Source organism: Sinocyclocheilus anshuiensis, unplaced genomic scaffold (genome assembly GCF_001515605.1).
Source record: "Sinocyclocheilus anshuiensis isolate Anshui unplaced genomic scaffold, SAMN03320099.WGS_v1.1 scaffold583, whole genome shotgun sequence".
Classification (NCBI taxonomy): Eukaryota; Metazoa; Chordata; class Actinopteri; order Cypriniformes; family Cyprinidae; genus Sinocyclocheilus; species Sinocyclocheilus anshuiensis.
Genome location: NW_015551025.1, coordinates 255,558 through 280,564, shown reverse-complemented (window position 1 = coordinate 280,564; position 25,007 = coordinate 255,558). Strand labels below are relative to the sequence as shown.

Genomic DNA, 25,007 nt, shown 5'->3' with positions numbered 1-25,007 from the left:
GATCGGCTTTCACCGTGGACGAAGCGGAGTCCAGCCCGGGGTCGTCACATGTAGTTGCCGCAAGCCCGCCGGCCGCTCCTTCGTCGAATCCGCCGGAAGCACCGTTCTCAAGCCCGCCCGCCTCAGTTTTTTTTAACCTTAAACCGCATAAACACATTTCATTACACCAAATACTCAAAATAATGTTCTTTTTAGCAACATCATATGACCCCTTTAATAAAAAAAAATTTTTTTAATCAGATTTCAAGTCATCCTTTGGGATGCAACACTTATGTAATGTTACGCAAAATTATCTGAAGCAGTGTCCACTAATATATATATATATATATGTTCTTTATCTCTTTTCATACCTGACATTCACCATGTAGTGAACAGTGAATAAGTGAATGAGTCAGTTGTTGTGGAAAGATTATTTCAATTTTTCTCTTGGCATCATTACTATAGCAACCAAAGGAAAAGTACTACGGATATTGACAACACTGCATGAACAAATGGATCAGTAACGAGAATGAGTTCTGAAGATTAGATCTGAAATCCAAACTGGATTTGTGTGCTGTGCGAACAGAGCCTGTGTGTGTGTTGAGAGAACCAAACAGGAGAAACAATAACCCAGCGGTGCTGTTCCCTGCACACCTCAGTGCTGAATGTCTTTTACACTGAATCCATTAGAGCGGCCCAGAATAGTTGCTCTGCTCTGTAACACTAGCCTCCCCCGGTCAGACCCAGAATTCCCTGCTCAGTCTCCAGTCACAATTGCTAGAGCCGGGTCAAAGAGCTTTAACAGTTTGTTTCTACATAACAACAGCACCCCATATTCCCCTCCTGCTGGCATGAGCACGTACAGCTCATTAAAGCCGCCCTGTATGAAAGAGTGAGTACAGAAATAGGAAGCAGATAACAAGAACACCTGGCCTGTCTGTTTGACTGAAGACTGCAGAGGCGCATGAGGAGCAGGTATGAATGTGGATGAAGAGATTGTGTGACGGAGCTGATCTTGAGTTTTACGGATGTCTGTTATGATGGGTAAAGCTGGTCTCTGACCAGTAAATAAAGTGTGACTGTAGTCTAGTCTCACCCAGCAGGTATTCCATCCCTTGTGCTGATTGGATAACCTCTGTGCACACCGTGGCGCTACTGATGCCATTAAGGGTGTTATTGGCAGTGGTGATGACCTGGAAAAAGAAAAAAAGACAAAGCTGTAAAGTGATCATATTTTTATATATTATATTATATTTTTAATTTTAGTCCTAAATTTAATGAATAAATCACAAATAATTTAATGTCAATATTTTCTGATAGTAGGAAACAAGTAGATCCAGTAGACGTTACAAAGAAAAATAATTGTATGTCCTTATTATTGAACTTACAGTATTAGACTATCACTGGCCTACAATCTAGTCTGAACACAAAATAGCGTCCTACATGAATTACTTCGAATCGGAAGAGATATTTCACCCAAAAATATAAATTCTGTCATCATTTATGAATCATCATGTCATTCCTAAACTGAATGACTTCTGTGGAACGCAAAAAAAGGATTTGAACAAATGTTTTTATCCATACAATAAAAGTCAATAGGGTCACTGACAATTTAAAATATCTTGTTTCACAGAAGAGCCATGAGGACCAGACACAAACCAACACCAAAAACTAGCGGCGGCAAAAGCTAACTGTAGTGTTCTTTCTCGTTGCCTGCCTCTGGGCCAGTTGCACTTAAAAACACTGCAAAGACTGCAGCCAGTGGCCAAATAGCAGTATGTTCTGTGCCTGTGTAAGAAGAAATAACTCCATACCAGCAGGTAGCAGTAGTGAGTATTCATTTAAAAAGGGAAACTGAACCTAGGACTGCAGATGTACAAACCATGAAGCAGCTCCGCCGCTGATTCAACATGCTCAACTGGCCGAAAAGCCACTGATGGAGGCCCGACTAGTGGCAAAGGTGCTGAACACACCACAAAAACAAGATCAACAAACCCTCAAAGATGGCCCGACATTGGCTGACCATTAGCTTGGCATGTCACGGTCTATACAGGTTTGGAGAAGTCAATGATAAAAGAATATTTTTTGATGAAAAGAATATTTTTTGATGAACTATTCCTTTAAGAAGTAAAAATTTAAACAACTTCTGAAATTTGTATAAAGAATTTTATCGCAATAAAGCGATAAAAGTTGGGTTGCCCCTCCCACAGTGAAATCTCATTGGCCCTTACTCTGTGTAACTGTATTTTAAATATCAAATGTGTTGTGACTGGCTGTGACTGCGCATTAACAAACAGGCAGATTTTGCTACTATATCATCAACATCTGTATATGAAAAAATAAACTTCTATGATTGTGAAATGAGTAACAACGGCCCTGCTGAAAAAACAAGCAACTGCTAAATCAAAGATCTGGTTGCAGCAGTTCTTAAGTGATTAGATCACACTTTTATGGTAGTTTTGGTATCGTGTGTTTATAATATGACACTTCTAAGACTATTAATAGACTAATACAGTTTTAAAGTGGATGCCAAGCTCTATATGAATGTGTGAGTGGAGGTATGTGTTACCTGCAGAGCGCTCTCCAAACACCTCTGCCATTCGTACGCATATCGCTCACTCTCCTGCCACAAGTGTTTGGAGAGACAGTGGGAGAAAAAAAGTAAAAGATGAAACAGAATGAGAGCTTTATTCACTGAGAAATCTCAGGCTGTATTCAACAAGGAGAACCTGTCTGTGTGCTCAAAAGAGAACATATGTACCAGAGAGAACCGAGAGAGCTAGTGACTGACCTCCACCTCTCCTGTGAGGTCCTTGTACTTGTCGCGGATGATCGGCAGCGCAGGTTTTTCATTTAGGGTGTTGGATCGGTCTCTGAAGGGCTGCTCAGGGGCAGGAGAAGGGATGGACCGTACAATTTCCTTCTCTCCTAGACTGTGACTACGCTTATGGGAACCTTTGCACAAACAAATGGGCCAATGATAAATGGGAGTGACCATGTTAAATAGGGCTGCACGATTAATCGAATGCGATTGTCATGCGCTTCTTGTCAGTAAAGCCGGTTCTGTGATTAGTAGTAAATCTCCAGCACGTGCAGCATTTACTACACAGAGCCATAGTTCACTGACAAGCTACGCAAAATCGCATTTATAATCGCAGACAATTTAATCGCGCGATTATGAAATCGAAGAAATCGTTCGGCGATTATGAAAGCTGTTTGCGTAGCTTGTCAGTGAACTACGGCTCTGTATATTAAATGCTGCTCCATCTGAAAGCACGTGATAATACCATATTTAGTAATGTTTTTACTCCAAACTCACTTCATAACATCAGTCGAGTGTTTGAAATAAATCCCTCTGTGAGATGATGTGGCTTCTTACACAGTATAAGGCACGCAACATATTTCATAGTATTCTAAGCAGTGATGAAGGCTATGTCGATTAGCATTGCATTATTATATACTTTATTTAAATGACGAACTCAGATAAACCATATATTGTCGTAGTCGTGTCTGTATTAGTCACGTTGAATCAATGAAAGCAGTTAAATCTTCTGTTTATTCAACAACCACTACAGGGATTTCCTGGGTTTCTTCTGCGAGGCGTATTTGGAGTTTCAGTGCGAGAGCGCCCTCTGGCCTTCGGATGGAGATTTACTGCTGATCACAGAACCGTGCTTCACTGAAATATATGCATGACAATCGCAGCTTCTGCTTAATCGCGACTTATCGCCTTTGTGATAATTGTGCAGCCCTAATGTTAAAGAAAATTAAACATCTAATTTAAAACATGTGACAAGTTCTTAGGCACATGCTCTTCATATTTATGTCAGATTTGTTTTTTTAATATTTTCAAGAAAGTTCAAATTGAATGACTGTTAAACATAATGTAGTGTAACTACCAAGTAATAACATTTTTCTTACACCTTGAAAACATCTAAGAAATATAGTTTTTAAGTATATTACCCAAGGTAAAAAAAAAAAAAAAGTATTTTACAAATGTCATCAACAGTGTTCTTATTGTTAACTAAAACTACAAAATATTTTAAATTGTTTTCAGCAACTTAAATTTGAAATGAAATAAAATAAAATTTAATAAAACAATACTACCTAAACAATTTTGAGATAGAAAAAATACAAAGATAAACAGTAGAAATGTTGCCTTGGCAACTAACTGTAATAAGTTGGAAGTACTAAAATTTTACATCACAATCCAAAAACATGGTGATGTGAGAAAGGAGATGACACATCTTACCCCACTACTCTCTATATAATGTATGAGTTTAATTGTTGATCCTGCTGTATAATTAAAACTTTCCAAAGCAATTGTCGTCGCTAATCCACGTGGGGACACAACACAAACCACAAACACCTAATTTGCAACAAATGATAATTATGTGCAAAAAGAGCAGCATAGTAATACAGGCATGCATTATTCATCAGGCACATAGTCAAACTGGCACAAACACATGCCATGCACACATAAGCAAGGAGATGGACAGCGGCACGACAAACTCATAAGACGCAGCGACAGGTAATCACACCCCCGCTGGGAAGCACATGAGTCTCTGCATGGTTTCAGGTGCTAATCCAAACCTGCACGAACCCCACTTCTCAGATGAACTGTCTGATAGGAGGCCGGCAGATGAGTAAGCCCTCTTTTGTTTGAACAAATGAAATTTAGTGGATGTGGGTGGGGATCAATAAGAGGCAAATAAGCTTTTATGTTATTAAGTAAGTGCTAATGCATTATGGGGGATCGAGGATGAAAAAGCAAAGGGGGAAAGTGATGAGGGATTTGGGTGGCAGTGTTTATCTATTGTTATGTGCTTCAGACGCCACTCTGCCATCTGTTGACTTTCAGAGAGAATGCAGCTGTGGACATGCACTGGATCCAAAGCACTCATTCACTAATAATGGTGTGGATTATTTTGTATTCGAGTCCTGATCACAAAAAAAAAAATTCCACCTAATGTACAACATGTGCATATGCACATTCATTAGTTGCTAATGCTAATGGATTTGGAGTATTGTAAATAAGTGACCAAGGTTAGTTATTTGCATAAGCACGCCCAAGTAATTTGCATAAAATGGGGTTTCTACACAAACTTTCGTCAATCTCAGCAAATATATGGTGCTCTGTACATTAGCGTATCTGCATTATTACACTGAGAAACTTTGACGCTTGAGCTATAATGCAACTTTTCTTACTTTTCCACTGTATATGACATTTTTTAGATCAAATATCTATGTATAAAATTTAAGGCCACCCAGAATATGATTATGACTTTTGGTTTAGTTCAGGGGTCGGCAACCTTTTCGACATGTGCCATTTTAAATTTTTCTGGTTAACCACTGTGCCAGTGGTTTTTAGTACAAAAGTTATTGGTAAAAAGTTATTTGTGGAAACCTTCAAATTTGTGTGCACACAGTGAAAGAGACCCACTTCTGTTAATATCGGAGCGTATCTGGGAGTTATTGGTGAATTATGATTTGTTCGCAAACATTCATACTCCGATTTCATGCAAAAATTTGTGCATTCGCACACTTGGTGAATGAGACCCCACTGGCTGTTAATATTTGAGTGTTATTGGTTCATCATGATTTCGGAAAATGTTCATATTCAGATTTCACATACAAATTTGTACATATTCACATAGTGAATGAGACCCACTGTCCATTAATATCTAAACATAAAATAAATGCAAATAGTTATTGAAGTTATTGGTGAATCATGATTTGCTCGTGAAAACGTTCATACAGATTTCATGCACACATTTGAAAGTGTGTTTTAGTGAATGAGACCCATTGTCTTAATATTTGAGCATAAAATATTGTGATCATGTGTTATTGATGAATCATGATTTGTTCGTGAAAACACACAGATTTCACACATATTTGTGCATATACACTTAGTAAATGAGACGCATTTTGTGTTAATATTTGAGCATTACTGGTCAATCATGGTATGTTCATGAAGTCGTCTGTATTCAGATTTCACACGTACATTTGTGCGTACACACACTTAGTGAATGAGACCCACTGTCTGTTAATATTTGAGCATAAATATTGCAATGCTAGGTAGTGGAGTTTTTGGTGAATCATGATTTGTTCGTGAAAATGTTCGTAACCCGATTTCACACACAAATTTTTACGTATGCACACTTGCTGAATGAGACCCACGGTCTTTTAATATATGAGCATAAAACATTGCGATTAAAGTTAGTGGACACATCGGTGAATCATGATTTGTTAATGAAAACATTTGTAGTGAATAAGATCCATTGTTAATATTTGAGCATACAATATTGCGATGGGAGTTATTGGTGAATCATGATTGGTATGTGAAAACATTTATACGCAGATTTCGCTCTCAAATTTGTGCATACACGCTTAGTGAATGAGACGCAGTGTCTGCTAATATTTGAGCATAAAATATTTTACTGGGACTTACTGGCAAATCCTTATTTGTTTGTGAAAATGTTCGTATGCCGATTTCACACACAGATTTGTGCCTATTCACACTTAGTGAATGAGACCCATTTTCTGTTAATATCTAAGCATTAAATATTGCAATGACACTTACCCTGCACAGACAAATCAAAGGTGGCAAGTTCGTTCTTGATCATCTCTTCACTGGACTTCACTTTGGCCTGCGTGCTGGCTTTCAAGAAGTCTGACTTTCCAAATTTGGGCTTGTCACCTTGGAAGGCTTTAAACTCATCGGTCAATTCACCCTGGTTGCCCTCTGCTTCAGTGGTTCCAGGAGGGGAGTCGGATTTCTCCGAAACTGTGCTGGCAAAGTCGCCAAAGTCATCGTCGTCGTCTTGACCGGCCTGCTCAATAGAGCCAAAGTCAGCGAAGGCTTCGAACCGGCTTTCAGTGGTGGAGCCACCATCTTTGATTGGGAAGGTGGTCACCTTGGCAACCGTGATGTGGGTGATGTTCTCCGAGCTCCCGAAAGATGTCTCTTTCTTCTGGACAACAGCTGAAGACGGCAGTCCTCCCTGGAGCTTCTTACTTTGACCAGATGTTTGTTTTTTTTTATTGAAGAACATGCAGTTCTTAAAACTTCTAAAATCACAAAATAAATAATGGTTAATTAATTATATATAGCCCAGTTTTGGTTCCAGGAGGGGAGTCGGATTTCTCCGAAACTGTGCTGGCAAAGTCGCCAAAGTCATCGTCGTCGTCTTGACCGGCCTGCTCAATAGAGCCAAAGTCAGCGAAGGCTTCGAACCGGCTTTCAGTGGTGGAGCCACCATCTTTGATTGGGAAGGTGGTCACCTTGGCAACCGTGATGTGGGTGATGTTCTCCGAGCTCCCGAAAGATGTCTCTTTCTTCTGGACAACAGCTGAAGACGGCAGTCCTCCCTGGAGCTTCTTACTTTGACCAGATGAGAGATCTTCCTTGTCGGACCAGTCGTAGCTGCCAAGACTGCTGACGGCGGATGTGCCAAAGGGGTCAAATTTCAAATCATCAGATTCTGTAATGACAACATAGGACATCCCATTCAAAAAAATAATAATTTAGGTCTTAGTGCTGTAACAACTGTACTACTTTTGTTATAGTGCCTTTTTACAATTTAGTAAAAAAATTGTTGTAGTAAGAATATTCTGGGTTCAATAAAAGTTTAGCTATACTGACAGCATCTGTAAAGTAGCATTTTAATTAATACATTTTCAAAAGTCTATGGAGCAAAACATTCCAGAGGGTTTATATTAATTCTGTATAAAAAGGCATATTTGAGTTGTCAAGTTATATATGAATTACCCATTCAGTGGTGGGACTACTGTTCTAGGCTGATAAACTTCTAATTGTTAGTTTAATTCTTTCTAATGCAGTGGTTCTCAACCAGGAGGCCGGGGCCCACTAGGGCGTCTCAAGATGAAAAATGCATTTAAATTTATATATATTGAAGAACATGCAGTTCTTAAAACTTCTAAAATCACAAAATAAATAATGGTTAATTAATTATATATAGCCCAGTTTCTGTTAATAATAATAATAATAATAAACGTTTGAAAAAAAAAAAAAACTGCTCTGACAATGACAATAGAAATACTGGAAATTAGCTATATTGGAGAACTTTTGAATATTGTATTGAACAACGGGGCTTGAGAACCACTGATCTAAAACCCCTTTTTGATACCACTGCGCATATCATGTGAAACTTACCATGTTTACCAGCTTTACATGGTCAGCAGCCAAAAGACTGGATTAAAACTGCATCATTGAGAATTATTGACTTTGTAACACTAGTTTCATGTTAAAGTATGTGAACGTTTTGTGGCTATATTTCTGAAACATGTATTTTAATATTTTACTAGAAGAACTTAAAATCTTTAAAGCAGAATTGGGCAAAGGGTCACTGGGCCTCCTAGTTGCATCTAAACTCGATTATACTTTTAGCTGGTTACCCTGTTTAGTCTTATTTGTTTACTCCTTTATGCATTAGGTTTAAAAAAATAACATAAATAAATACATTAAATCAACAAATACACAAGACTGTGCTGTTTTTGTATGTACATTTAGAAATGGTTTAAAAACCATCGACGTGACCGGGGTCATTTTTTCTATTAGTCTATTATTGATGGTATGGATCAGGATGACTCAATCTGTCACGGTGTCTCAAGTGCTCCTTGCTCATGATGAATTATTCCTGATATTGTCATATGATGAAGCCTTGGTTCATTAACTCGACACTTCTGGCACAAAGCCATTCTAATGATTCCGGAGTCCTTATCTACATCCAGAAGTCATTCTGAGTCCGGGAGGAAACACTCAACTTATTATTGACTAGACTGGATGAGTGACATCTGCATGTGTGGATTGATGAATGCTTTTCAGATTTGTTACAAGTAGTAGAACCTCATTTTGAAGGTCAAAATGGCTATGTCAGTTATTCTGCACCTTTCATTTCTCTAAAAAGAATCACTGTTTTGACTGAAAATCACAACTGGGCTGTGACTCACCAAGAGATACAATTTCCTGCCTTTCAGTGTAGAGTGTTGACGTGCAATCATTCACACTCTCATACAATCAACCACACCGAAAGACTGACAAAAGATCTGCAGCGATGCATTGGTCTGCGCTCTTTTAAGCTACTGCATAAACTTACCTCAAATACAGATTAATTTATTATTATTTATAAATGAGGAACTGGCTTAATTTGGAAGTCATAATGTTTAGAATTAAAAATAAATATGATTAATTCACATATGCATGAAAACACCTACTTCCCTCACAGTTAAGCGGGGCACGACTGTTCGCATAGTCAATCAATTTGTGAAATTGACAAGGACCCGGTGCAGTGTGATAATTCTGATGACTAAATCTGCTTTGGGTGGCAAGATTGAAGGATGGAGAGAGAAATCAAGACGGCACGCATGTCTGCTGTACCATTATTCATATTTATTACGACAACATTGGCAGAGAGAGAAAGAGAGAGACAGAGGTCACAAAATTCCATGAAAGATCTCGTTACAATAGTCTTGCCAAACTAACAATTAAAAAGTGTTTTTTTTTTTTTTGCATATTAGGAATACAAGGGCATGCAAAGTCAGAAAAAGCAGAAGTGAGAAGAAAAAGAAAACAGGACAGAAAATCCCAAATCCAGATGCAGAACCCAGCATTGAGAAGGCACATTTACAGATTAAGATTAGATTAGTTCTCACTGATCAAAGACACACTGTAGTCGGACTATAAAAGGAAAAAGCAATGAGAAATAAGGGAAAGTGATACAGAACATTTAAGCAAAGGCCAAGGTGATGCTAATATTGGTTTTAAGCAGCTTATTACAACCCTTTGAGAACCTGAGAGCTTTTATGGAGAGACTTGTTCGGAGATTTTGTATAATATAACTTAAAATGAGGGATGCACAATTAAAAAAAAATTTTTAGATTACATTTAGGTATGCTCTAAATAATTGTGAAAAGGGTCAATTAAAACGTTTAATTTGCGTCTACAAGTATTGAACATTGTGACCAATTAGAGATGTCCAAATTAATGGAAAGGGGAATCAGCATTAAATGAGTCACAATATAATACACAATATAATTAGTCACAAAACGCATAATAGCAATCTCAATATTAAGGTAAATGATTGACAGAGATTTCTGTCATAATCGTGCAGCCTACTTCAATCCAAAACTAATTCTTCTAAATCAACCAGGGTTTGAATCGCTCTATTAGGTGCTCAAAGGGTTAAAAGAAACCAGCGAAATCTATCCTAGAGCATTTACTGGTTTGAGTGACAGGCAAAGAACGACAAAAAGAGACAGTACCCTTTTTCTCTCGCCATCCTGTTCATCTCGGTTGGAGCTATTTTTGACCCACACAAGTCAAAAAGGTAACAATTTCATATCACGGCAAGCAGTATTCTCTTCATAAATACAAATAATACGCTTTCTGGCATAAATGCTTCAACACAATCAGCAGTACTAATCAAGTCTATCTATATTCAAAATAAATAAGAGTTTATTTTCCTGTAATAAAAATACACTATTAAATTTGCATGTATACATTTCCATTCTTGATAAAAACAACCTATTTTGTAAATATGCCAGAAACATGGACTAATCCTAATTGTTTAATGCGTGTAAATACTTGTCAATTTCACAAATTGAAGGCTGGCACATACTGGAGCACAGAAAAGCAAAGTTAAAAAGAGTTCCTCTTTCAGTGTGGTCTACGAGAGCAGACGTAACGCAACAAACCTGAAACAAAGTCACCTTCTTTACAAGAAAAAAAAGATACTCTAGGATGGTTAGCTACACATCCAGGGGTGTAGTGCAAATGTTAGGACACCCAACACTCTCAACCTGCTACAATATTTATGCTTGGACTCTAGAGGTGTCCAGTAACTGAACTAGAAGCATTTTATATCAGATGTAATTAGAACAGTGTTTGACCAGGTTTAGGTAATGCTAGTATTCACTGCAGTTACTATGAAAAGAAGGCAAAAGGATTCCTACAGACCTCAGTCGGAGAGGATGCCATGTTTAGCATGACGTAAATGAAAATGAGACTGTGAGGGATGGAATTACAGTTCATTAAATGTTGTATTCTTATATCTGGTTGCTGAACTTTCAGCGAACAAGAGAGTGAAAACTGGAGAGGACCAACATGTCTTAAAACATGGGTTGTGAAAATGAAAGGGCACCAATATTACAATTCTGCTTGATATGATGACTGACATACTGATAATTATTTTAATGCTAGACAATAGTTTAAAAAAACAATTATTAGCCAATAATAAAATTATATATTATTTTTCCTAAATAAATTGAAAATAAAATACTACAATCAGTTGCTTTAAATACAAGTATTTAAACACAAAATTATAATGTACAATGTACAGAGCAATTCATTATCAAGACTTTTCAGTGTTACTAAATTATTAGAATTTTTAAAGACTAACTTTAAAGGGAAGGTTCAACCAAAAAAGACAATTCTGTCATAATTTACTCACCCACAAGGTGTTCCAAACATAAATAAGTTCAACTTCTTCAAATAGGTTCAACTTCTTATTCTTATCTTATAAAAAAGTTGAACTTCAAGTTCAAATAAGAAGATATTTTGAAGAAAGTTGGTAAACAAACAGTTGACTGAAAGAAGTACTATTAATGTCAATGGCTACCATCAACTGTTTGGTTACCAACATTGAGAATTTTCATTTTTAGGTTAAAGGCACAATATGTAAGATTTTTTTATTAAAATATCCAAAAACCACTAGAACAGTGTTATATATTTTGCTGACTTGTGTACTTACATTATCCCAAATGTTTCTTTTATTTATTAAGGATGACGACGACGATCAACGGCACAAAATATGCCTAAACAGCGCGCGTGCAAGAAAGAGAGACTGCCTGAATGACTGAGCACGTCCTCCATCAGGTTAAGTCATATTCATGAAAAAAATTAGTTTGCGATGTCCTAAGAGTAATGTTGTCGTAATATCCTAATTAATATCTTTTCAATGTTTAGGGGTAACGTACTCCCTCAGACTGGTGTCAGTGCATCAGCTTCAGCTTTTCCCCCTGTCGTTTATCCCAGCGTTTACCCCTCACGTCACTAGCTCCACCCTTGCGCCACAGCTCGTGACCGGAAGAGAAGATGAGTCGTTTTGAGGGGGAGGGGAGGTTAACGTTTTAACGTAAAAGATTACGAGGGCACATGAATTTTAAAAAAATAATGAAGTGCACGGATAAATTATTTATAATAAACACTACAGTATTCCATTCAAAAATAAGAATTTTCTATTTTGATTTCATGGTGACTTTAATATGCTGTGTGTTTTAATAGACTGGTGACGACCGCACAGAGTAGCATTATAACAGAACTTTCAAATGTATCTAGTATGATAAAACCGCTGCTTTTTTTCCCCCACATACGCACGACTGGAAGGAGCGGAAGCGGTCGACTGTGGCATAATAAAAGCCCAGCTGCTTTCGAGCCATGTGTTGCGCCCGTTCAGCGGCATCGTTTTGCTTCGACGGCGATTTCCGGTTTTGTTTTGTAGAAAACATGGAAACACCAAAGATGCTTTAATATGTTATGCGTGACGAATGCACAGAGTAGCATTATAACAGAACTTTCAAGTGTATCTAGTATGATAAAACAGCATTGCTTTTACCCCACATACACATGAAACGGTCAACTGTGTTTCGCACTCGTCTCTCATTAGCAATCGCTCCTGCGGCCTCGTTTGCTTCCATGGCTTTCAGCCCCACCCTGCTTCATACTACAGTGACGGTAATAAATCTTTAATACATTAGCTCATGAACATTATTAGAGCTCAAGTCCCGTCGGATTGTATCGGCTGTGGGGATGAAGACGACAACTCCCATGATTCCACACTCAGTCATGGCGTCATCAAACTACGCCTTTGTCTATTTTGAATACGTGCCTTTTAGCGGCGAAAATGACATATTGTGCCTTTAACGATCCCTTAAGTGAGCTGTAGATGAAAGCAAAGGTAGACAATTAAATATCCAATAATGGCTGACTCTGATAAGTAAAAAATAAATAAATAAAAAATCATAATACTGCCCGATAACTGATATACCGTCATATCTGCAAATAGACGTAACCTAAGACCTTCAAATATATAACATACTGATCAAACTACTTCCATCCCTCACAAACCCTCTTATTTCGTTCACATCAAACTAAACATGGCATCTACTCTGGCTAAAGTCTATTGCTGCATTCATTTCATGTTAGAATTAGCATCAATATTACCACCTTTACTTGTTTTTGACAAGAAAAAAAAAACATTTCATTAAATTTCCAACTTGACACGACAGGTTTGACAAATGTATTAACTCAAACTTGTCCTGTCCAGTTGGAAATGTTTTTATTAGTTAAAACGTGCAACTAGTGAGAATCTCGTCGCAATTCTGACCATACATGGCAGTAGCAACAATCAGTTGTGGTGCATATTATTTTCAGGTCTGGTTGTTGGCTCTGGTGAGACCACACAAGTGTATGGGAACTCTTCCTACTGTGCTTCCTCAACGCCAACCAGTCTGCGCACACGAGGGCTGATAAGAAGCCTGACGCTGACTGAATGAAATATTGTGACTGTGTTCTCACCCTGATACATGATGAAGATGAATGATAATAAAGTGAACAAGCACACACATTTGTGGGATGCTTTTCATGCAGAACAGATAACATGAGAAGCAGAGAATGAGTGTAAATAAATGGTGACTGACGTTAGTAAAAGATTACAAACAGGTCCATCAAGAGCTCTTGGGGGTCATTGAGGCCTCTAAGGAGAAGGTCTCACTAACTTGGCGCCCAATGTGCTCTCCGATTTCTCAGCGTGGACTGGTATCTGATGCACGTAGTATGCAGCTCAAGTACAGGGCAGCCGGTTCATGCGTGTGTGATATGACTCGGGTTAAATAAGGTAGTGTTTTTGTATTTTTGCTAATGTTTGCACTGAGGCACGGCATCAAGGATTCTCCATGCACATGCAACACGGATAACCATCACATGAACGGACTATATTAACTACAACACCTCTTGGTTATATCAAGAGAGGCCGTTATATGACTTGATATGAAGGTGGAATTGTAGATCAGATAAAGGAAAGAAATGTCAAGATCATTTATCATGCTTAGACAAATCTAGTCGCCTGCACTGGAAAAACGGCCAAGACTTCAGCGTCATTAGCATTTTAATCTGGCTGTTTATATATTCCATCTGTAATTCTGATGAGCGCAAAATGGCTCAGAGTCAAAAATCTGAACAAATGTAAAGTCAGACATGTCATGTTGGCAGAATTTAAATTAATATTGCCATTTTGAGCAAAAATATTCTGTCTTTCTCATAATCATCTAATCACATATTTGAATGTGAATATTATCAAGTCAAATGTGATCATTATAAAGTTTGGCTTTGCACCAAAAATACATTATTTGGCACATCCAAGTCAAATCAGTTTAATTGTCAGTTGTCTGAAATGATGAAATCAGATTTTTGTTTTGCAAACCAAATTCAAAAAACATTATATGAAATCTGACTAAAATCTTATTTTCAGAAATTAAATTTAGTCTAAATGGTAAGATCGGGTTTTAAATGCTTTTTTAGGAATTTGGGAAAGGTACATAATGTCAATAAAGTTTGATCTGTTAGCTGTGTCCAAATCATTTTTTTTTTTGTATATTTAGTTTTACTTTTAGATTTATTTCCAACGTAACGATGTGGCTATGTAGTAGGGCTGCACGATAAATCGCATGCGATATTTAATGCGCATCTTGTCAGAAAGCCGGTTCTGTAATGAGAGGTAAATCTCCATCACCTGTGGGCTTTCACATTGAGCAGCATTAACTACACAGAGCCGTTGTTCACTGACGAGCTGCGCAAAAAATCGCGCGAATATGAACGTGGTCAATTTGAAAGCCCACAGGTGATGGAGATTTACCTCTCATTACAGAACCGGCTTTACTGATAAGATGCGCGTTAAATATAGCATGCGATTTATCGTGCAGCCCTACTATGTAGCAAACAGTATGATATCGGACACAGCATACTATATGCATGAATGTATAAAATATATGAATGTATTCAAACTCATGTTTTAGGCATTACCATAACGCCTTTGTGTTGAGTTCATTATGTCCCAATGTAAGGAATGGACATGAGAAGCCAAATTGGAAGTTTCCGGTCCAAATTTCTTCTCTTTCCACATTACTGTTCCAGCTATTCTCATTCTCTTGGCAATGACACTTAAGTCATTACTACGGCAAGTGATGTAGATATTACAATGACAACTGAACAAATGGATCTGATTTTATCAGTTGCGAAATGTCAGTGTGGACGGTCAGTCCTGAAAATCGGAGAAATTAATCAGGTACAGCGTGAACAGCTTTTCTGCATTCCACCATTATTACGTGCTGCTTTGGTTTGCGTTTCAGGTACACTGACATAATCAAAGCAAGGGAAACAGGGTAACCAAAGACAGATGACGTCAATGACAACATGAACAGACGAACGACAGGAGAGAAAACCAAGTCACGAGCTATTAGAATTAAATACTGTATATAAATGTGCTTTCGTAACTGCCTGATCACCTGATAACACTTGGAGTTAATAATATCAGGTATTGTGCTGTTAGCAATAATACTAATCTCATGAGATTAAAATTCACAAGCACAAGTTTTGACTGGTAAAAATTAATAATACATAAGTTAATTAAATAAAAATAAATAAATGTAAACAACAATAAATACTGTAGGTTTACAATTGTGCATGATTCAACTGGAATTGTATATAACTTGAATGGGAATGACTACATGATATGATGTGTAGCGAGTTTTTGATATGTAACTATATCTCAGCCGCACTGAACACACAGACAGTGTTCCAACTGGGCGTCTGACAGGGCGGTTGTTCAGCCTTTGAGAGGCCTGAGTGGTCTGAGCATGTGTGAAAGAGGGAAAGTGGTGACAGACACAGTAGGCCAGACTTCACCAGAGCAAGCGTACTAATTCCTCACCTGCAGCTGGGGGTTGATGGGATGACAAACCAGGGAGATCTAGGGAGCTATCAGACATCACATGCTTCAGGTCTCCACCCATGTCTGACAACTTCATGTCTAGCTGTACTGAGAGCGCATCCTCCAAGTCCTCCTTCCCCACGCTGCTGCCCCCAATGGACGGGAGGTCCAGGGATTTCACAGAGGCAGAGTCCTCTTTGGCCTGCTTGAAGGCGGCCACTTTGTCCACCAGGCTCTTGTCAGATGCGCCCAGCGCAGTACAGAATTTAGACGACTGGAAATCTGCAAAGTCATCATTGACGCTCTTGAGCGACGAAAAGGAGCCCCCGCCACTTTCTTTGTTATCGTCATAGGCCAGGCCACCTTCTAGGGAAAGCTGCTTGAAGACGTCGTACTTATCAGTGCTGATTTGCTGCCGCTGCTGAGACATCTCCGCCTGGCCCTCGCTTCCAACGTCTCCAGAGCTGGTCTCGCTTCTCTGATCTCTCGAGCTCCCGAACGCCATGAAGTCAGCAAAGTCATCCTGAACGGTTGTTCCAGTTCCTCTACCTACTGTAGAGGTGGTGGGAGCTACGTCGGAGGACGATGATGAGCCAAAAAGAGCAAAATCACCAAAGTCATCACCCCTTACACTGGGAGGTTTCACGACTGAGGGCAATACCAGGGATGGTGGCGCTGAAGGGAACAGACTGCGTTTGGAGTCAGCAGTGGGAGTGGGAGGAGCCACTGTTGTAAAGAGGTCCAGGTCTGCCATATTGAGAGGATTTCTAGGTTGAGCCAGAGAGGCTGGCTGTGAATGGGACAGAGACTGAGAAGAAGAGAAAGGAGGAGGAAAAGTTGGCTGGAACTTGGCCTGGTCTGGTGGGTCTAGTGGAGAGACAGTGTCGGCTGTTTTAAAGTCTGTGAAGCCATCGTCGGCACTGACAGACTTGAAATCAGCAAATCCCTCCCCTGCAGAAAAACAAAAAGAAAACAATTGAAGGGCATGGCGAACTGCATTTCACACCGAAACAACAAAGGACAGAGAGCTGGCACGGCACAATACAGAGTTTGCCTACAAGTTGCCCAAAGCTCCATTTCATGGGCCTAAAAAGAGAAAAACGGATTAGCAATGCTTAACGTAAGCTATGTTTGACTTCTGAACTGAAATAAAAAGGTGGCACAATGAAACTGAAGATGTTTAGTGTGAAAATATAAATCAACCTGACACAGAATATAGCAAATTTACAATCATATTTCAGTCCTAGCACACAAACAACATACAAAAAAAAACACAATCAGGTTCAACCACAATCAATCCATTCTTATGTCACTTGTAGTGAAGTGAAAAGTGGTAGACCAATTAATTGGACAATATTTGGCCATTTTGTGACTGGCTCACTTGGCCAATAAGTAAGCTTTGTCTTACAAAATCTACAAACAGCCTAGGGCTGGGTGGTATGACGATATAATATAGTGCTGATATGAAGTATCTATTGCGAGAGATTTATGTAAATGTATCAGTGCAGTGTAGAATGGCTTAAAATTACTGACACATTCGACTGAAGCATGAAAAATGCACGATAGAGAAAATAAAACGATAAGTGCAATAAGCCACGAAAATAACTATTTGATAATTGCACAACAGCATGCAATCGCAGAATCAGTTATTTTCACAGCATACTGCACTTGAACGCAAATACATTCAAAATTGTCAAAATTTCAATTTTGGCAAGTGTTCACATAAGCAGTCAGTTATAATCAGTCTTCAGTGAACTAAGCATTAGATTTTTTTTAGTCATATGACCAACCTCTTCAACAGCTTGTTAATGGATAATGTATATTTTATATAAATACTACCTTGTATTAAAATAAATTTTAAAACAAATAAGTATTAAATATTGAAAAATAAATTAAATTAAATGAGTATTAAATATTTTGTGAAATAAATGTTAATGTAATTTTACATTACCATTTCGCTATGACTAAATATTATTATTATATAACATAATAAATATCGGCAATGTATCATCCATTAGTCACTGTGCCCTCTCAATATAGGCCAATAAAAAAACATTTTGATCAACCACTTGAAGTGAATGACACACAGATGACAAATTTTTTCCATTTCAGCTGCAGCCTATATAATGAACCAAAGGTAGAGGGAGAGCAGAACAGAACTACAGGAGTTCTGGAAAAGAGATCACTGCAACCATCGACTTACTGGCTCTCTCAGAGCTGTTGCCACTGGATTCTGCTCTAGTGAGACAGGGACACATACACATGCCTACATCAGTGTATGGAGCCCTTCATCAAACTAAACACACTATAGGCAGGTACAACTGCATTAAATTTAACCTTTTAAAAGCAGATCTGGGATGTGTACTTGATGTGTTCATGCAGTGTCAAGACACGCATCTGCTTACCAACTGGTTTTCTGTCTGAAGGCTGCTCAAGCTCTCGGAAAACACTGTATTTGTCACATGAATCTGGAACAAAACACAGTAAAACAATGCCTGTGTGTAGAAGCAGTGAAGCGTGCTTTTAACTAGACCATAATAATGATAGAAGGAGCTGCAGGAAGGTGATAAATAGCAGGATAAATTTATGCAAAACACATCTGCGGGCTACACAGTCTTCTTAAATGCATTTAGACAAGAGAATCAGTCTTAAAAGTTAAACCAATATGACAGCAGTATTCTGAGAGATCTGCCTTCCTCAAAGGGCTAATGAGGTGTATAGAGCTGAATGGATGTGTTTCTGTGTGTTTTACCTGAGACAGGAGGTGTGGGCTCTGCAGGCTGCTCCACTGACAACTGTTTAAACACTGCGTATTTATCAGAGGAGGAGGAGGATGAAGACCCTGACACTGGAGTCAGCATGGCAGGAACACTGTATGAAGCAGACAAAACGTACACCAGTCAGTCCAAACAGATTAAAGTGCTTTACAAGCTACAAAGAGTTTACAAGCCAAAACATAATATTTAGTTTTGAGATACTTATTTTTGTTATTGATGCTCCTAAATGTAGACTAAACACATAAAGCCTGAGGCACAATCCTAATTTGCATACTATCCCTGCTATAAAGTATGCAGAATTAGGATTTAGTGCATCCAAAATCAAAACAAACTGAAAATAGTATGCCAAAGTTGGCCAGATATACTATACCCAGTTGATTTTCAGTATTTTAAGTTGTAGAAGGATGGTAAGAAAATTTTAAATTTTAAAGGTAATAAATTTAGACAGATACTTATATTTACACATGAATGCAAACAGTTTGTGAAAAACAGTGTCTGTAATATCAAGACAATTTTGTAACAGTATGTCCCAATACTGAAAAGCATGTACATTACAGTTCAAAAGTTTGGAGTCTGTAAAATTTGAAAATGTTTTTGAAAGAACTGCATTTTTTGATCAAAATTACAGTAAAACAGTAATATTGTAAAATATTATTAACACAGTTTAAAATAAACTTTGATATATGAATATATTTTTCAAAATATAATTTACTCCTGCAACGGCAAAGTTTAATTTTCAGCAGCCATTACTCAAGTCTTCAGTGTCCCATGATCCTTCAGAAATCATTCTAATATGCTGATTTGCTGCTCAATAAATATTTAGTATTATTATAAATGTAATATGGAAACAGTGATACATGTTTTTTTTTTCAGGATTCTTTGATAAATAGAAAGAACATGTTTTTAAATAGAAATCTTTTGTAACATTAGAAATGTCTTTACAGTCACTTTTGAACAATTTATTGTATATTTCTTTCAAAAGAAAAAAAAATCTACTTTCCCAATCATCTGCAAAGTACACACTTTCAGTGTGTAGTAGAAATATGCAACTTGAAATTCAGCTCAAGGTTTTTACTAAAAGTCTGTTTCTTTCTTCCTCTCTGTCTTGGATCACTTCCCTCATAAGAGAGTGATATTCCCAGCACAGGAGAAAACCTCTGCTCTTACCCTCACTTCCTGTATTATTCTCAACACTCACTTTCACTGATTTAATTAGCAAGCAATCTGACACATTCAAGCACCAAAATATTCTTCTAAAACAAAGGATCCTTTGTGCTTAGTGAAGCTGATCGACCGGTAAAGGCCGTGGCACTCAGCAAATGTACTTTCCAACCTCTCACTCCCTGCTAGCCATAATTGCCGTCTTTTCCTTGGGAGCATAAAATTGTGCAGATGATAGAAATAAAATGGAATGAGCTTATCAGCTGTCCACTGAAATGGGTTCATTAGAAAAGATGGCGGGGGTTTAATTGTTGCGCCGAGCAGGTTATTACAAGCCATTACAAAGTGGAGAGCGATTCCATGCTCCAGATGAGCAAACCGAGTCTAGAGGAATTAACAAAGCATAAAAACAATATCAGAAACTACTAATGAGAGATGACAGGATGCTGCTTTACGATGCATTTCTACAAGCAGTTTGCATTATATATAAAATACGCTTTCGCAGGCACGTAACAATATGCCATGATGCATATGGGAGTAACTTGACGAAAAGCTGCGCTCATACCCGCTTTGGGATGACGCCGTCATGCTGGGGAACGCTCCTCCTGCCTCGCCTTGGAAATCTGTGAATGAGTCATCTCCAGCACCGGCTTTGGGGGCTTCCTGGAAGTCCTGGAAATCGTCGTCATCAGCCTTGGTAGTCTAATGCAAGCCAACAGAACAATAAATCAGTTGTGACAACAGAGTGAGGTTATTATCTGTAATAAAGTGTCTGACGTTTACCTGAACAGGAGGGAAGTTGGTAATGAAGCTGGCTGGTTGTTGTGCAGGTGGGTTCGGTGTCATGCCCATGACAGGTGGTGCAGCGACCGGTATGGCCATAGACACGGACACGGGTGGCTGGGTCATGATGGGCTGCTGGTGCTGAGGCAGGACAGAAGGGATGGCCATAGCCATGGCGGGTAGATTGGGCACAGGCGGGGAGGGGAACTGACTCAGGATTTCCAGATTCATGACTGTAAGGCCACTCTAGAGAATACAACCACAATATGCAACTTAAACAGAGTGGGTTAGTTAGGGGTAAGTCATTTAAAGTGACTCAAACCAGGTACTGTGAAACAAAATGCTGGGGTAGTAACCGTCCAAGCTATCAATGGAATGATAGGACCAAAGTTTTATCTAGGATCTGTATCAAACAGTCTGACATAAGACTGTTGCTTTTTGTTCATTTAAGATTTCAATGAAATCATATCATAAAGTGGACAAGCAACATTCGTAAATGGCCATAAAAGTCAGTGTATACCTAGCTTTAGGCACAAAATGCAAATACAGGAACAAACACTTCTAGCTATGCGATCTTGACTCCATGTGTCATTGCATTGTGTTGTACAACAGGATCAAATACTTGCAACTTGTTGGCTCTCATAATTTGCACACTTAGAGGGATAGCTCACACAAGAATGAAAACTCTGTCATTTACTCACCCTCATGTCATTACTAACCAATAAGACTTCTCTTTATAGCTTGGATTAAACAACTCAATTCATATGGATTTATTTTACGGTGTCATTTTAACTTTTTTGGACCTATCACGTTTTGGTTACCTGGACTTTGAATGGAGAGACTGAAACCACTCAGGTTTAATTTAAAATATCTTAATTTGTGTTCATGGGTTTGGAACGACATGAGGGAGGGGTAAATGATGACAATTTTCATTTTTGGGTGAACTATCCTTTTAAGTAGATGGATCTGAAAGAGATTTGAACTAAAAGCTTTCAGATACCAGCCCAGATGTTTAACCAGTACACCAGGACTCTACAACTCAAGCCAGTGGCCACAAATTGGGATTGATACTTATGTCTGCAGGACACTGGCCCTCCAGGACTGGAGTTGAAGAGCCCTGCAGTACACCACACCATCCCATGTTAACCAAATATATTTTAAGAGAAGCTATAAAAGCGAAGCGTTAAAGCAGAATGATAACGTCAATGATAACAAGTAGCACAGATCTTTGAAAGTCGACTGATAAATGCTGATTACTGACAGTCATTAAGCTGAGGTATGAGGCACTGCTATAAACATAAGACACTCAATTAAAGCTGATATTCTCCCTACACATAACAATGATTTAGTGAGCTATTAGACATGAGCGCTTCAACACGCCTCGTGCAGGAACACTGAATTTACGGCATGACTTTCATCAGGGAAACGAAATTAAAAAGCAGGCCTGTCAGACAATAGACCTCCTTCTCCATCCAGATGTCTATTTCCCCCTACTCCTTGAGGTTGTCTGATTTGTTTGCCTAAAATATTCATTAAAGTCAACTTCCATTTTCAATGCCATTTCTGGCATCCTCCAGAGCTTTTCCTTTCTTTATTGCTCTACAAAACTGAAGCACTGGAAAAGTGGCTCCTCATTGAGCTTATCAATTTGCATAACAAATGCATAACAAATGCGTTATTACTGGAAGGGTCCCATGAGTTGCTGAAAGAGCTACAGTTTCTACTCGCAGGACTGTAACTGCCAAGAGTAGCAAGGGAAGATAAGAAGATCCCCACACCTTTGGCCTTAAGTAGCACCTAACTTCCCGTCACTGCAAATCTACATACTCTTGGTAATAGAGTATCCACTAGGGCTGGGCGATATGTCAAAAATATCTTATCGATAATCACCTTTAAAAATATCGCGATATCCGATAATATCGTCTACCTAAGCCCCACCTCCACCACGCCCCGCCGAGACAACATTGCTGACATGCTCCATAAACACACACCATGTTCAGTTCATTAAGACCAATTATTGCCACAAAGTTTGGTTTTACTTTTCTTAGTTTGTGCTTTAACTAACAGAAAACATTAGCTTTGCTGTTATTTTGGTGTTGCTAATAATTTCCACTCTGTTCTTATCAAATTTGTGTTCGAAATGAATTTCGTTTTGTGAGGAGAACTGTTGAGGAAAAATAATAGAACCCAATTTTAATTTCATCATGGTGAAGTTGGACATTCTGGCGGTGATTGTAAGAATGATAAATGCATGTTAATGTCATATAATAATGTCTCGAATAAAATATGCCTATTTTCCGATGTTTCTCTTTCTTTTTGGCATTATCGCCTGTGTAGACATTTCATGATGGTAAGTTTAATTTCCTTAATTATAACAATTGCAGCGTTGTTTTTAAACTTGTAGTCAAGCTATAACGTATTTGATATGTATCATGTATGACTGAAATTATGCAGGGATTAAAAATTAATTCTAAGCAAAAACGGTAAGGTTTTTTTTTTTTCCCTTTCTGGTAGCCTACTAGTTCGGAGGTCTCCCTGTCATGTTTGTGGTTTTTCATCATTATACAGTCTGTTTAAATAAATATTTAGAAACACATGCAGTGCTACTTTTTGTCTTTTTTTCTGTTTAACTTTTATTAAACTGCAGCTCACAATAGAATAGGCCTATACCCTAAATAACGATAAATTATATTGGAACGCATCTCCAAAATAATCGCATACACAGATGCACGTTGCCATTACAGTAGTCATCGCCGAACAACAGGCAAATCAAATATAAGCTGAGGTTACAAAAGTGATTCAGTCAAGATCAGTGAGGGATTTTCTTTTCTTTTGTTCTTTGATTAACATTATAATGACTGGCGACAGCGGCTGCTGTCAATGCACGGATCCAATACACCCTTGTTTTCTTTCTCAACTCTTTATGTTCACTTAAGACATAACCGATTGTATTTATGGGATATTTTTATATAATTCTGTGTGTATTTGTCCATTCGAATGTGTAAGAATGCGAGAAAGAGAGCTCAGTCCAGTGTTCGCATATATAAGAGGCGGCTTTTGTGCGTGTTTGCAGCACAGAAAACAGTGTGCAAGTGCAGAAGTGAGTTCTATTTCGTCTTTTTGCAGTTAAATCTTTTGAAATTACAATAAATGCGCATACAGAAATCGAGACGCAAAATCGAAATGTAATTTTATAACAAGTAATTTGATTCCTGACCCTACGCATCTGATTTCCGAAATTGGAATGGCTTTTCGTTTCCCAACCCTCCTACTAAATTATTTCATTCTTGCATGCAAAAAAACCTGTATGGTGACTATGGGTTATGTAAAATATTTTTTGCAACTTACTAGGTTTATCATGTCATTTTTTCCCGATAATCGTCTGTTACCTGATTGTTGACATCGACATCGCGATACTTACGAGACATCGTCGATATACAATAATATCGTCATATCGCCCAGCCCTAGTATCCACATAAGAAATTTTTGAAATTATGGACTTTCGGCAACTACCTGGGCAACTCCAATCAAGGCCAGTACAGTGTACAGCTCTTCTTTGGTCAGCTTGCCAGGTGTGGTGCGGTTGGCCAAGGCCCAGATCTGTCCGAGAGCTTCTCGTGGCAGACCCGATGATATTAGAATTGGGTAGAGTTTGGCTGTGTCAATACCTGTTGGTGTCATGGTGAACTCAAGGATCTTCTTGAACAACTCTGTGAAGAGCAAACATTTGGCATTAGATACCGGGATATAAAACTTAACTTGCAGAACTATGAAATGATGCAAAAACCAATGATGTCAAGAGCAAGTACCTGGGATAAGCGAGTCATTGTACAACCAGGATGGCACCATGGGTTGCATGTCTTGTTGGGGGTAGACGCCCACACCTGTTTGTGATGAACATGGAGACAGTGAGATGTTGTTTGTGGACTCTTAAGCTAAGAGTGCCTGATCAAGCATATATCCCATTTGCCTACTGCACAGTCAGACGTCCCCCACACCTGCTGTCGGCAAAGCTCAGCACGGATGTACTACCGACACCACGCACAGATACACTAAAGACTCCCACTGCTTCTGCCGTCAGCTCAGCCGTCTTGAGACGGGATCTGGTGGGTTTGTAGGACAAACAGATTGACAACATATGGAGAAGAGAGTTTTCCTTTGTATTAGCACTGACACTCATCTCATTACATGCATTGCCAATGTGTGCATTGAAAACTGTGCCAAAACGAAGTCCTGTGGAGAAGTAAATTAGGCAAATAATTAAAATGGGCCTATGGCAATTAAACCTCCAACTAAGCAT

At 38.5% G+C, this 25,007-nt stretch overlaps 1 protein-coding gene across 2 annotated transcripts in view; it reads right to left on the bottom strand.

Moving 5' to 3' along the window:
* synrg (synergin, gamma) overlaps positions 1-25,007 on the bottom strand; it is a 52,081-nt gene that overhangs the window by 13,335 nt on the left and 13,739 nt on the right. For both annotated transcript variants that reach the window (XM_016450580.1, XM_016450581.1), the window contains exons 9-20: positions 24,517-24,591; positions 24,221-24,417; positions 20,708-20,953; positions 20,490-20,626; positions 18,739-18,857; positions 18,392-18,454; positions 15,987-16,937; positions 7,376-7,463; positions 6,563-7,008; positions 2,771-2,934; positions 2,549-2,602; positions 1,076-1,172 (exon numbers count right to left, since the gene is read on the bottom strand). In XM_016450580.1, coding sequence (XP_016306066.1) covers positions 1,076-1,172; positions 2,549-2,602; positions 2,771-2,934; positions 6,563-7,008; positions 7,376-7,463; positions 15,987-16,937; positions 18,392-18,454; positions 18,739-18,857; positions 20,490-20,626; positions 20,708-20,953; positions 24,221-24,417; positions 24,517-24,591 — 2,637 coding nt within the window. The remainder of the gene's footprint in view (positions 1-1,075; positions 1,173-2,548; positions 2,603-2,770; positions 2,935-6,562; positions 7,009-7,375; positions 7,464-15,986; positions 16,938-18,391; positions 18,455-18,738; positions 18,858-20,489; positions 20,627-20,707; positions 20,954-24,220; positions 24,418-24,516; positions 24,592-25,007) is intronic.